At 35.3% G+C, this 14,256-nt stretch overlaps 2 protein-coding genes across 14 annotated transcripts in view; both read left to right on the top strand.

Moving 5' to 3' along the window:
• LOC145327285 (uncharacterized) overlaps nt 1-6,052 on the top strand; it is a 27,543-nt gene extending 21,491 nt beyond the window's left edge. For 2 of the 13 annotated variants that reach the window (XM_080170898.1, XM_080170892.1), the window contains exons 19-26: nt 237-347; nt 798-2,146; nt 2,396-2,458; nt 2,656-2,811; nt 3,068-3,218; nt 4,167-4,972; nt 5,450-5,550; nt 5,966-6,052. In XM_080170898.1, coding sequence (XP_080027024.1) covers nt 237-347; nt 798-2,146; nt 2,396-2,458; nt 2,656-2,811; nt 3,068-3,218; nt 4,167-4,381 — 2,045 coding nt within the window. In that variant the 3' untranslated portion in view covers nt 4,382-4,972; nt 5,450-5,550; nt 5,966-6,052. Of the gene's footprint in view, nt 1-236; nt 348-797; nt 2,147-2,395; nt 2,459-2,655; nt 2,812-3,067; nt 3,219-4,166; nt 4,973-5,338 lie in introns of all 13 variants that reach the window. The other 11 variants (XM_080170897.1, XM_080170885.1, XM_080170896.1 and 8 more) reach the window with 10 other exon arrangements.
• Nucleotides 5,992-14,256, top strand: SCCRO (defective in cullin neddylation 1 domain containing SCCRO). The gene is made up of 12 exons (XM_080170901.1): nt 5,992-6,129; nt 6,589-6,671; nt 7,109-7,202; nt 7,504-7,589; nt 8,021-8,060; nt 8,582-8,678; nt 8,892-8,938; nt 9,097-9,148; nt 9,673-9,736; nt 11,323-11,612; nt 12,104-13,016; nt 13,646-14,256. The coding sequence occupies exons 1-10, from the start codon at nt 6,066-6,068 to the stop codon at nt 11,455-11,457; spliced, it is 762 nt and encodes a 253-aa protein (XP_080027027.1). The 5' UTR covers nt 5,992-6,065; the 3' UTR covers nt 11,458-11,612; nt 12,104-13,016; nt 13,646-14,256.

Here is a 14,256-nt window from a genome sequence, read left to right as displayed (position 1 = left end):
ACCGAGACTTTTTATCAAAAAGTTTTATAATACCTAACGTTTTCTTATTCGTTGTATTAACAACTATGGGGACTTTATTGATTTTTTGATTAATTGGTTAATTAACTAGTGTTCAAACGTTTCAACCAATAATTCTAATCTACCTAAGGGGTAATTTTGTGTATCATCAATTTATCGGCCATTGTCTTATCCCTTTAGATCCCTGACTGTATATAATAGGAGAAGTATTATTATAGGTGCTTCTACAGAAGGAGGAGACACTGAAATTTTCGAGGATGCTCAACCTGTTCACAAAGAAATGCCGGGAGTTAGACAACCATGTATTCTCATATTTGACAGTTTAGCAGGTAAGACATGTCATACAAAGTGATTTATTGACATCAACCTGTTCACAAAGAAATGCCTGGACTTAGACAACCATGTATTTTCATATTTGACAGCTTAGCAGGTAAGAAATGTCATACATAGTGATTTTTTGACATCAACCTGTTCACAAAGAAATGCCAGGAGTTAGACAACCATGTATTCTCATATTTGACAGTTTAGCAGGTAAGTTATGTCATACATAGTGATTTATTGACATCAACCTGTTCACAAAGAAATGCCAGGAGTTAGACAACCTTGTATTCTCATATTTGACAGTGAGTTTTTTTTTTCTTTAGTTAATTTCTATTGAGAATGTGGATATTTCCCTTTTCCAAAAAAGTTTACCATCCCTGAGAGTATAAGAAACTGTGAAGGAGAACCTTATTGGTTCATTGGTTATGAATTATGAAGATTATTATGACTATTTTTAGGCGGAAGTAAGGCGCGGGTGTGCCAAACCCTGCGGGACTACCTTGCCTGCGAGTGGCGGGAGAGAATGCAAGACCAGGAGGGGCCCAGAGAGTTCACCAAGCTGAACATGCCCGGCTGCTCGCCCAAGGTCCAGCAGCAGCCAAACTTCAGCGACTGCGGCATCTATCTGCTGCAGTATGTAGAATCCTTCTTCAAAACCCCTATTCATGACTACACACTTCCAATCACTTCTTTGAAGACATGGTTCCCAGAGGATGAAGTGCGCAATAAACGCGCCAAAATCGCAAGCCTTATCCGCCAGCTGGCCACCAGCCAAAATCCGGAGAAGAACTTCAGCTATCCGGAAATTATGTTTGATGGAGAGGATAGCAATGGGGAGGTGCTTCCTGTTGATGAAGAGGAGAACTTGGAGGAGACAGGGAAGGAAGAAGCCAAGGAGACGTCTGAAAGCCCCGCAATTGTTGAAACCGGTGATTCAGATTCACAAATGCCGCAACAACAGCCCACATCCAACGGGATGACTACAACAGTACAAAATGTGGTGCGGATAACGGGCACCAATTTTGTCACGGCGACCGGTGGTTCACCGGTTTCTGGCGTGGCCACTTCTACTTCTACAACACTGCCAATGCCGCAGCCGCCGCAAGGCGGCGCTGGTGTTCAACAAGCAGTTGCACCTGTGCAGCAACAGCCACCTAATAAGCAACAGTACACCCTAGTCAGGAAGAACGGCAATCAAGTACGGTTAGGCCCGGTGACGATGCCAGCTGGCGTCACGGTGACGCCCGCTGTGGTCAATACCAACGGCCCCAACGTTGTCAGCTCGCCGGCGATGAACAGCATCAAACTGGCGGCTGCACCTGTAGCAGTCGGCGGCAGTCCTGTGGCTGTTGGTGGTCCAGTAGCTGTTCAGGGTCAACCTACACCGGTGAAGCTGATCAACATGTCCAGCAATAATATCCAGCTGGCAAACAGGAAGTTGACAATTGTTTCCAGCAATCATCAACAGCCTGTGCCACAACAACAGGGAATTGTGCATGTGCAACAACAACATCAGCCAATGCCACAGCAGACAACAGTGGCCACAGTACAACTACAACACCCCCAACAGCCTCAACATCATGTTGTTGTGCAACAACACCCTCAACACCATCAACAACATCATATGGTACAACAACACCATGGGGGAATGGTGCAACATCACGGCGGGCATGGGATGGTGCAACAGCATCCCCAGCAGTACCATCCCCACCCTCCACAGCCACCACAGCACCATTATCAGTATCAACAACAGCAACAGCAGCCACAACAACAACATGTTATGCATGTCATGCACACTCAACAGCAGGTAAATAAATTTTTACAGGAAGGGAGGGCTGTATATTACACTACCCTAAAGTTATATGATTCGTTGGATTAACAACTTTAGGACTTTTAGTTTTTGATTTGTTGATTTCATTTGTAATTTCATTGATATTATTCGGTTTCGAAGCCATACTGGAAAATTATTTCTAAATGCACTCATGAAAGGACAATAATCTATTTTAAAAATCATAATGGAATCAGTTTTCAAAAAATTACTCATATTTAAATTTAGGTTATGCACAGTCAACAGCAGCCAATAACAACCACAATTCACCATATACAACATCAACAACAGGTACGCTAATTGATTGATTGATGTGTGTGTAGCCATAGTTTGGCCAAAAAACTCAAGTTCCTTTCTGATTTATTTGTTTTCATACTTTCAAACCAATTTTTTTTATCTTTGGATACTTTCACTAATTTATCATCCATTGTCTTATCACTTAAGATCCCTGATAAAAAATACTTAATAAAGACTTTATTTAATTTTAGGTTGTACACCAGCCGCAACAAGTAATGCGGCAGCAGCAGCCGCCTCCCTCAACAAACAGCGGCTCGGTGGCCGTTCAAAGCAGTCCGGACAGCACTTGCCAAGAGCCGGCTGAGCATAATTCTGACAGCCGGCCGCCGTCAACCGGCCACAACCAGGTAATGCAATTGTCTTAAGATAGTTATACTCATTAAGGAAGGGTACTTTGGGCTGTTTTTTTACACTAGTTTCAAAAGTTTTATTACAATGTTTTCTTATTCGTTGGCTTAAAAACTTTGGCAACTTGTACCTATAGATTGTCATTTGTGTATCATCATTGAAGATGTACACCAATTTATCGGCCATTATCTTATCCATTAAGATTCTTGTCAGTTTCAGAATATTAATCATGATTTGTAATTATTTTTTTTCTAGGTGCAGAATAACATGCACCACCAACAACACCATCAAGGAGGTCACCACCAACACCAGCGGACCCTTCAGGACCTGGATCAGTATGATGTACAGCGCATGCCAGTTCAGCAGCAGCCTCACTCCAGGGTCATGATGCCCATCTCTTCTTCAGGTAAATAGATAGATTGATAGACAGACAGACAGTATGATGTACAGCGCATGCCAGTGCAGCAACAGCCTTACTTCAGGGTCATGGTATAGTCCACCCCCATGGGGTCTATTTCCTCTTCAGGTAAAAATATGGATAAACGTTCTAAATAGAGCACTATAAAGGAGAACCGTATTGGTTAAGTGGTTACTGAGATCCTTTGGTACAAAAAGACAGACACAGATCCTGTTACTATTACATAAGGACTAGCGGCTACGCACCTAGAGGCCTCAAGCAAGATCCTTTGGTACAGACAGACAGAGATCCTGTTACTTTTGTACCTACAAGGTTTTAAATATAATTTTTCTTAAGATTTTTCTTGTTTTCTTCATGTTTATAATTCCTATAATTTGATTATTCAATTGGTTAATCATGAATGGTTTTAAAGAAATTATTTAATATTATATTAAATTATACCATTAAATTTTAATTTAATCGAAATTCATTAATTCATTCTAATGATGAATGAATTAACAAATAAAAAATAAAATTAAAATGATTTTAAATTGAATTAAATTTATTTTCAAAAATTAATGTCAGTACTTTTTTAACAGTCTTAGGTGAAGGAGATCAAATTACTTGGAGGGGTTGTGGTACCCTCCCCCAAAATTGTCATACAACTTCCCAGGATCTTTGTAAATAAAAACCATATAGGATTAGCGGTTAGCGAGATCATTCGTTACAAACAGACACACACAAAGACAGACATCCCTTAGAATTGATATTACTTGGATGTTGTACCAGATTTTCATGTACTTAAATAAAGTAATACTAGCAGCTTCACCACCTTTACCCCATACCCTCCTCTAGGTACTAACTGACCAATAAATGATTTCCATGTTAACACCTAAATTGACGACAATTTTCCCCTTGTCATAAAATCCACAAATATTCTACATCCATTAATTTAAGGTGACTCGATGGGAAATGTGCAAGGTGGGGTGGTGCAACCCGACTCCTCCCTCGTCCGTGACACCGACTCCATAGACAACACATCCAATGAATCCTCCTCCATGAAACGTCACGCGGACGACCAAAACGACGGCCAGAATGGAGCCGGCGGCAGCAACAAGCGGCTGAAATCTTCTGATGAATCTCCCGCGCATATGGGCGGCGGGCCTAGCTGATACAACGCGGCTGCCGCCGACGGCTACAATGGAACTTCTCATGATTATTACAATTACTAGTGATTCAAATTTCTGTTATATTTTTATTTTTTTCTCCAAAATTTGGTCCTATTGCATTTTTTAAATCCAAGTTGCGGTGGCTTTAAAAATGCGTTTAGGATGTGTTAAAAAAGATCTACTCAAGATAAGTATGATATATAAAAAGTCTGCACGTAAAAAAGTTACTCAATTATGTATTAAGCTTCCCTAAAAATCTTCTTAAAAACAACATTTAGTGAATTAGCAATAGTACCAAAGAAGATATTTAAAGGAGGAACGTATCGGTGTTGCTTAAAAAGACTTGTGTTATACAAGCAGTGATTTTTATACCTAATCGGCAACAGAATTAATAATATGGTCTCATTATTAATATTATTATTATGATTATTATTATATTATTGTTGACTTGTGAAACTTATCATATTATTATTCATTTAATTTCATAGTTATTAAAATTATTATTATGTATAGTTGATGTAAAAATATGCAAAATTCATACATATTATTATTTGCATAGTCGCACATACAAAATTGCATACATCAAAACTGTGTGTAGGATTTCTAATGAATTTAAAAGATTTTTTTGGGGGTGGGGGATTTACAGTGATTCGCATCATGTAGTACCCAGGGAGGGAGGAGGCATTGGGTTGTTTATTACACTAGTCCCCAAAGTTTTATAATAACTTTATTTTATTCGTTGGCTTAACAACGTTAGGGACTTTTATAGAATTTTGATTATTTGATTCATAAGGTGGAGTGTCCTTTTTCTACTAATTGTAATCTACACAAGGGGTAATTTTGTGCATCATCATTGTGTACATCCAATTATCAGCTATTGTCTTATCCCTTTAGATCACTGCTGCGAATTACTGTAAACACCCCCCCCCCCTTTTTATCTAAAACTTTCATTGGCAATAGAAATGTTTTAAATTATTTTATTAATAATTTCTATGAAATTAAATAACATCAAAAAGAAAAATTGTAGATATTTGTTAAATTTTTATTTGAAAAACTTTTTCTTGCACACAGCTCAATATTTAGTTGAAGAAATTCCATGGTAAGAAGAAATTATGATTGTTTTGTCATCATGTACTAAACATTGTACTGCACAGATGTACTTTTGTTGCCAGGTAAATGAATGGACATCCAGGGAGAGAGGGGACATTGGGCTATTATTTATACTTTTACCCAAAGTTTTATTACCAAACTTTATTATTCGTTGGTTTAGCAACTTTGGGGACTTTTATTAAATTATAATTGGTTGACTTTAAGTCTCTTTTTATCAACAGCAGGGTTAATTTTGTTTATCATTATTTTAATCTAAACTTAAAAATTAATATGTATTGTTCTACAATTTCCAAATTCAAATTATTGGTTGAAAAGTTTCGAACATACCCATTAAAATACAATAAAAGTTCCCAAAGTTTTTTACCCCTCTTATAAAATTAATATTGATAAAAACTTGTGTACTAGCATAATTTACAGTCCAATGTCCCCTCCCTCCCTTTCCAAATTATGTCCATTCCTGCCCCTGGTTGTATCAAGTATGTAAAGTTGTAGTGGACAATGTACCCAATGTACTGCTGTGATAACACACAACAAGTACTATGATGTGTGTGTGTATGCTTCAGAGTGAAAATATAAAATGCACAAGTTGAAAGGCTCGCAGAGGGACAGATGTAGAGAATTTATCTCACTTACACAAACAGGTAATGTTTTGGTTATCATCATTGGGGTTTAATATCATATTATAGTCCATTGTCTTATCCCTTAAGATACCTGAGAATTACAAATATAATTTCCAGTATTTCATAGAAACCGTTTAATATCCGCTGGATTAGAACTAATTTGAGCAATACAGATAAATCGTGTAGTGTATCTTAATATGAACAGACAGTTTTCCTCGAATAATAAAATGAAAATCATAAAATTGATACAGTTTAGTTGGCCCGGGCGGATTTCCTTGAAATGTATCTGAAAATTTTCTCTTTTTAACTTCAGGTATTGAAAAATAAGGGATCATATTTGTTTTTGGTGTAGGTCAAGTTAGAAAAACAACCCTCCTCCCCTCATTTAAAAATTTACTTCAAAGTAATAAGGGGGATAGGAATACTTCTGTGCTCATAAAACACTTTAAGGGAAATCACCAAAAATCTTAAATTTTTCAGGAGAAAAGACAGCATTAAATTGTTTGGAGAAACATGGTTGGAAACTTGACATTGCTCTGGACAGCTATTTTGCCAACCCAGAGGTAAATATTAAAGTAACAGGATGTCTATGTGTGTGTGTTTGTATGTAATGCATGTCTTTTTTTCTGTATGTCTGTTTGAAGAAACATGGTTGGAAACTTGACATTGCCCTGGAAAGCTATTTTGCCATTCCTATTGCCATTGCTATTCTGTCTGTCTGTCTGTCTTTGTGTACCGAAGGATCTCGCTAACCGCTGGATCTATATGGTTTTTATTTACATTGTATCTTTTCATAGGTCCTGGGAAGATTATCTCTTTTTTTATCCCCCAACTAAAGAGATATCACCCAACCAATGATTTAAACCACAGTGGGTGCATTTTGTTAATTATCATTGGACATGAATATTAATTTAACTCCAATGCGTTATCCTTCAAAATCTTTAACCTGATAATTTTCTAGGGTTTATTCCTATAAATAACCTAACCTTATTTATTTCAGATATACTACCGAGAGCCCCGCAGTGTTATTGACAAGAAGAAGCTAGACCAACTTTATAATCGGTACAAAGATCCTTCAGAAACAGATAAAATAGGTAGGACAATAGTATATTTTTAATTAGCGTAGTTACTCTATAATTTAATATGTCGATCCGTAACACTAAGGGGTAAATGTGATTTTCTTGTCTTCGATTCAAGGTAGACTCGCTTATTGTGAGTAAAGGTATCTTTTACTAAAAAGCATCTACACTTACGAACAACTTTCTAGTATGGCTACGAAACCGAATAATATCCGCTGGATTTGAACCAGCTCTCAGCCATACTAAGAATCATGCAATTGCATAGCATTGTATTACAGACAATTTTCCACGAATATTAAAATAAATAATATTTAAGGTATGGAGGGCGTGATCAAATTTCTGGATGATCTTCACCTGGACCCAACCTCAAGAACAGTTCTTATCATTGCCTGGAAATTTAAGGTACCCAAACTTTTATTATCACTTTATCTTATGAGTTGGGACAAAAACTTTGATTTCTTCTATTGAATTTTGATTGGTTGGTTCAAAACCAGTATTTTTTCCAAATATTTGAAAAATAATTCTAATCCTCAAAAGGAGTTATTAATTTGTATATCATCATTGAGGATGTTTTATCAATTTACCGTCCATTGTCCTTTAAGATCCCGGCGTCTTTTATGATTTACAAATCAGTCCCCCCCCCCCCCCCCAAAATACATCTATTCTTTCTCCAAGTATTAAATAAAGGCATATCTTCAAACATGTAAATATAAATTTGAGTCGTAGGCACAATAAAAAAAATAACTTTTGATCAATGAAAATCAAGAAAAAACAGCATTTTATAGTTATTTATACTTTAATTTTATGTTTTTATAAAATTGTTAATATTTTAGGCTGCTACGCAGTGTGAGTTCACAAGAGAAGAATTCCTAAGTAAGTTATTTCATTTAGTCAAAACAAAATAGATTAAAGTTTTAGGATTACAGTTATCATGTGTTTCGCTTGAAATATTGTTCTTTGTTGTCCTAGGAATCATAGTTAATGAATAGGATAATTATATCATACCAAAAATTGTTGTCAAAAAGTTAAAAATTTGAATGTTTTCAATTGATATATGGACTTTCTGGTAACGATTATAGAGCTGCTATGCTTTCTAAATCTTACCTAACTGATACAGGAATCACTAAAAGTTTGAAATCGATAGGATAATTTTAACCTTTTTTGTGTTCAGCTGGGATGGCTCAGCTAGGCTGTGATACGATTGACAAACTTAAAACAAAACTCTCCACACTAGAAATGTAATTTTCTCGGCTAATATATAAGATAAAAGACTTAGAATTCTTGTCAACATTCCCATCATTAAGGAGCATAATTAGCCATAAAACATCCATGGCGGTTGGAATGAATTTTAGCAAGTTTTTGGTTATTTTAATATTTTCACATATGATTTTCAGCTGGGATGACTGAGCTAGGCTGTGATACGATTGACAAACTCAAAACTAAACTCTCCACACTTGATATGGAAATATTAGACCCACATAAATTCAAGGAAATTTTTACATCAATCATGATAGGGGTTTGGGTACTTTTATTAAATTTTCACCATTGGTTGGTTCCAAAATAATAATGCCAAAACTATTCAACCAATGATTTTAATCTACATATCAAATAAGTTTGTTTATTATCATTGAGGGTGTAAATTAATTTATCGTCCATTGTCTTATCCCCTAAGATCACTGATTGATGTAAAAATAAATTGTAGGAGTTTTATCAGTTTACCTTTAACTATGCCAAAAACCCAAGTCAAAAAGGTAAAATATATTTTCCAGCATGTCTTTAAAACCGATTAATATCCGCTGTATTACAACCGATTTTCAGCCATACTATATTATCAAATATAGCTATGTATTTCAGACAATATTCCACGAATATTAAATTATTCTTAAAATTAACACATGTAATTTTTTAGGTTTAGATTTAGACCGAGCTGTGGCATACTGGAACATAGTTCTCATAGACAGGTATAATCACCTTTTTATAGGCCATGGCATTTCTATCATTCTTTTTAATGGCATATTACTAGAACAATAGTGGTACCCAAAGTTTCATAACCACGTTTACATATTCATTGGCTTAAAAAGTTTGGGTACTTTTATTGAATTTTGACTAATCTTTTCAACCAACAATTTAAATCTACATAGAGGGTAATTTTGTTTTTAATAATTTGGGATTTATTTCAATGTATCGCCCATTGTCTTATCCCTTAAGACCATTGGTCATTATCATAGTATAAATATCCATGAAGGGAGGAGACATTGGGCTGTTTATTACACTAGTACTCAAAGTTTTATACTAACTTTTTCTTATTTGTTAGCCTATCAACTTAGAGGACTTTTCTTGAACTTTGATTGGTTGGTTCATTAAGTTAAGTATCCCTTTCGTTTCAACCACTAATAGTAATCATTGGGGATTTACATCAATTTATCGCCCATTGTCTTATCCCTTAAGATCCCTGATAAATGCCACTTAAAGATTTTTTGTTTAGGTTTAAATTCTTGAACTTATGGACCAAATTTTTGCACGATCATCATAACAAATCTATTCCTAAGGTACGTAATTAAAAAAAACTATTCGGCATATGTGTTAGGGAATGGAAGAAAATAGTCTTAAAACAATCGAAATAAAAACGGGGCAATTCGTCCCCCACAAAAAAGTTATAAACCCTCCCTGGACATGAGTAACATGCTTCAGTGTAAATACTAAACAAGATCTATAACGGTCCTTTCAGTGGATAGCACGACCATAATTTACAGTACAAATAGACTATGGGGCACCGGTTTGGATACCATCTCTGAGCGCAACGAACTGGAGCGAGTTGCAAAGAGCACAGAACAACGCTCTGAGAGTAGCAACTGGTTGCATTACTTTTAACATCCAACTAAACTCAAGACTGATGAGGGTGCAATGTCCACCGAAATATATTTCAATAAATAGCTGGGAAGTATCAAAGACTTTTTCACTCAGTGAATTTATCAGATTAAAGAAGATCCATGACGATGCTCACATGAACTGCAGAAATAAGTATCCTGTAAATAAAGTTTTAAATTCACGACCCCCTGCAATTAATATTCAGGAAGAAAAAACACTCTCAAGACAGACGAGGAGCACACTAGCTCAATTAAGATCAGGATACAGCACTTTTCTGCAGTCAACAATTTGGTACACCGACAAACGTCCTACTACGACAAACGTCCTAATGCGACAAACGTCCTACGCGACAAATGTCCTAAACGACAAACGTCCTATCGCGACAAACGTCCTACTGCGACATCTCTTTAGTAAAACGTCCTAAAAATTTTCAAAAATTATGAAATAAAAAAAATCTTCCAAATTTAAGGACAAAATCCTCTAATTGTAAGAATACTTATCAATATAAAATTCAAAATGGCGATAAAACACAGGAAAATAATCTTTAACTGAAATTTATTTTTTGAATAACTTTAACCATAGGCCAAATTTTAAAAATCTGTCCGACAGTTTTCCCAAAGTCTGTGTTGGCTATCAAACGGCATGGTTTCGAACCCGATACATCCTTGCATTACAAAATTCGACCTTTAAATTTTTAGGACGTTTTACTTAAGAGATGTCGCAGTAGGACGTTTGTCGCTTAGGACGTTTGTCGCGTAGGACGTTTGTCGTAGTAGGACGTTTGTCGCGGTAGGACGTTTGTCGGTGTACCAACAATTTCAAGATTTGACACATCAAAGAGCATACGATGCCCAGATTGTAACATGGCGGACCACACAACTGAGCATCTTTTTAACTGTACATTCAAGCCTACTATTTTATCACCTACTGACCTCTGGACGCAGCCCAAAAAGAGCGCAGAATTTCTTGGACTATTTTAACTATATATTTATCTGCTTCCTGACCTGGTTACAAACAACAGTACAAATAGACAAGACATCCTGTCTATTTTAAAGTAATATTTAGAAAATCGATATATTATCACTTGGAGGTCGCACCAGATTTACATGTACTCTGATAAAGTGATGCTCGCAGCTGGCCAAAATACCGATACCACCCTTTTACCCCATCCTCTTTCTCCTACTGGATGAACGAACTGACCAATAAATGATTACAATTTTTCCTTTGTCAATATATCCAAATATATCATACATCCATTAATATTTAGGACACATGGAATCTTCTGCTGGACTTTGCGACGACGGTCAACGACGATCTGGGCAATTATGACGAGGAGGGGGCCTGGCCCGTTCTCATAGACGATTTTGTCGAATACGCCCGGCCCATTGTCAAGGGCAAGTAGAGTAGCTGCGCCCATAGTTCCTCATCAACCCTTTCAAAATCAGCTGTTTTGGGATGATATCTCAAAGCGCTGAATAATGTTAATATATGAATAAAAACACTCAATCATGGTTTCATCATTCAACTGACACCATGCGGCGTTTCATTGCAAAATAAGTTATTTTCTAATTTCTTTATCGTATTTTTTTTGTTTAGGTTTTAAAAAGGGAGGAAGGGGACATTGGACTGTAAATTGGAATGGTACTCCAAGTTTTTTAACCTATTAAAAATCTTATTCGTTTTATAACAAAATTTGGGTAGTTTTATTGAATTTTGAATATTTTGTATGTCATTTTGTCTCCCCCCATCCCCCCTCTCCGCCTCCACCTCTTACTATGAGATGCTAATCCTTATATAAAACTAAAAGTAACAGGATCTGAGTCTGTCCGTCCGTCCCGATGTTGTTCTTCATTACAGGGTAGCTTCTCATCGGTCCTGGGAAGGATTATTACTTTATTATGGGAGGGTACTTCAACCCTGCCAAGATAAATTACCCCCTCCCTCTCATGTGCTCCTAGAGGCCTCTTGGGGGCGTACCCGCTAGTCTGATATATCATTAACCCGGTTATTCTTTAACAGAAACATTATTTTGCCAATGAAAACGCTAGAATAATATTATAAACTAAACCTCGAACATGTGGTCTCAGGGTTGTGAAACAGAGATATAAAAACATAATAATATTAAAAACTATTTTCAACTTGTCGATTTTATTCTTAAGATCTAGTGCAGTTCAGGATAAAATGTTACTGGTAACGATCATCGCTAAAAATTCTATTAACTGCTAAAAGTCTTTTTCGCGCATTTATGTGCACTGCTAGATAACTGTGTATGACCTTTCCAGATTATTTCAATTTGTATGCCTTGTTTTGTCGGTTAAAATTTTGTGCGAGCATAATCTATACGTTTCACCTTATGGCCGTTAGCAGTCTTTAAAAGTATATAGATTTTTGGAAATAATCGTTACCAGGAACATTTCACCGTGAACACCACTAGATCATATTTTGTTGTACAATGGGATGACAAACACAGGTGATTTCTTAATAAAGACATATTATAGTTTTGTTCTTATTTTTTTTTGGTATATCATTGAAAATATATTATTAGCATAACTAAACCTATTTTGATCGTATTATAGACAGCTCTCCGTGTATATTTAAATGAAAAAATTGTTTAACACTGGTATGAATCTTATAATTTTTATTTTCATATTCATGGAAAATTGTTTGTAATACGATGCTATACATGATTTTAAGTCTTAAGAACCGATTTTAATCCAGCAGATATTGATCGGTTTCGAAGCCATACTGGAAAATAGTTTGATGATGCTAAAAATATAATTTTAATGTATTGGTACATTTTCTTATCTCTTATTAGTCTTTATATATTAAAGTTGTCTCCCATTAAATAAAAATGATTAAATATATTGATGTCAAAACATATTTTTCCTAAATATTACTTTTTGTAACATCAATGCCTAAAAAGTTGTTTTCCGTTTATTTCATCTTTTCTTTGAATGTTGGGTAATTTTTCTTTAAAGTGGCTTGTTGAGCAATGAATCCTTATTCTTCCCTCTTTTTAATGTTTATTACTTTAGGTTATATTGGGTACTGGGTAGCCCCGCAGGGTTAGGACCCTCCATAGGGGTTAGATATAAGGGAAAAATACCTCCCATTTTATTTTATTTATATTTTTTTTAAAAGGGATGTGGGTTTCATTGCTTGATTTGCACTTTAAGGAAAAGCATCTAAATTTGTTAAGTATTTTAATTGTTTTATTTTTCAAAGATGCAAAATGTTTAAGTAAAAGGGCTAGCTCCATGAAGTGCATTCAAAGGATACTTGCTTTGAATGCAGATAGGGAGGGGACATTGGGCTGTTTATACACTAGTCCCCATATTTTCATAGTAACGTTTTCCTATTTGAAGAAATAACAACTTTGGGAATTGAATTTCAAATGATTTTTTGATGGTTCATTAATTTCAGTTTTCAAACGTTTTAACCACTAATTTTAATATAACGAAGGGGTATTATTTTGTATCATCATTAAGAACGTACATCAATCTATCGGCCATTATCTTATCCCTTTAGATCCCTGTATTTTGAGGCTTGAAGCATTTCATGGAATTTCTATTTAAATAATTTTGGCAAAGAAATGATGAAATAAACTTATTTTTTATTATGGTAACTCAAAATGTATGTTATAACAGTAACTTATTAAAACCAGTTTTGTTAGCCCCGAGGGGCCGAAGTAACTAAATAACAACTATGTAAAGTCAGTATCACATTTTCCTGCTTATTATAATGTATATAAAAATCGTTTTCTCAAAAGATAAATTACTTAAATTAAGTATCTTATCTTGAGTTTATTTTTTAGTATAATCGACAAAAAAGCAGGGATCTTAAGGGATAAGACAATGGACGTTAAATTAATATACATCCCCAATGCTGAAAAATAGAATTACCCCTTTTACAGTTTGAAATTATTGGTTCAAAAGTTTGGACACTACTAGATTGTAACCAACCATTCAAATTTAATTAAAAGTACCCAAAGTATTAAAGTTGCAAAACCTTGGGGATCAAATATCAAATTACAGTTTATTGTCCCCTCCTTCCCTGCCATAAAGGGGTGTATTTTTATATAACTTAATTTGCTTAAGTCTTTTAAAATGAATAATTCAGAACAAAATCCAATGAAAGAAGAAAAATGATAAATATGTATATGGAAGATTTCTATAATAATTGAACGGCCATATTTTCAGAA

The sequence above is a fragment of the Acartia tonsa genome, chromosome 8, assembly GCF_053477335.1.
Source record: "Acartia tonsa isolate MP-2025a chromosome 8, ASM5347733v1, whole genome shotgun sequence".
NCBI lineage: Eukaryota > Metazoa > Arthropoda > Copepoda > Calanoida > Acartiidae > Acartia > Acartia tonsa.
The sequence above is the reverse complement of the archived record's forward strand: the minus strand, read 5'-3'. Positions and strand labels throughout refer to the sequence as shown.

Coding starts and splice junctions, on each gene's coding strand:
- SCCRO (XM_080170901.1), top strand. CDS start 6,066: ATGCACAAGTTGAAAGGCTCGCAGAGGGACAGATGTAGAGAATTTATC. Junction 8,061..8,581: donor CACAAGAGAAGAATTCCTAA/GTAAGTTATTTC, acceptor TATGATTTTCAG/CTGGGATGACTGAGCTAGGC. Junction 9,737..11,322: donor ATAACAAATCTATTCCTAAG/GTACGTAATTAA, acceptor ATTAATATTTAG/GACACATGGAATCTTCTGCT.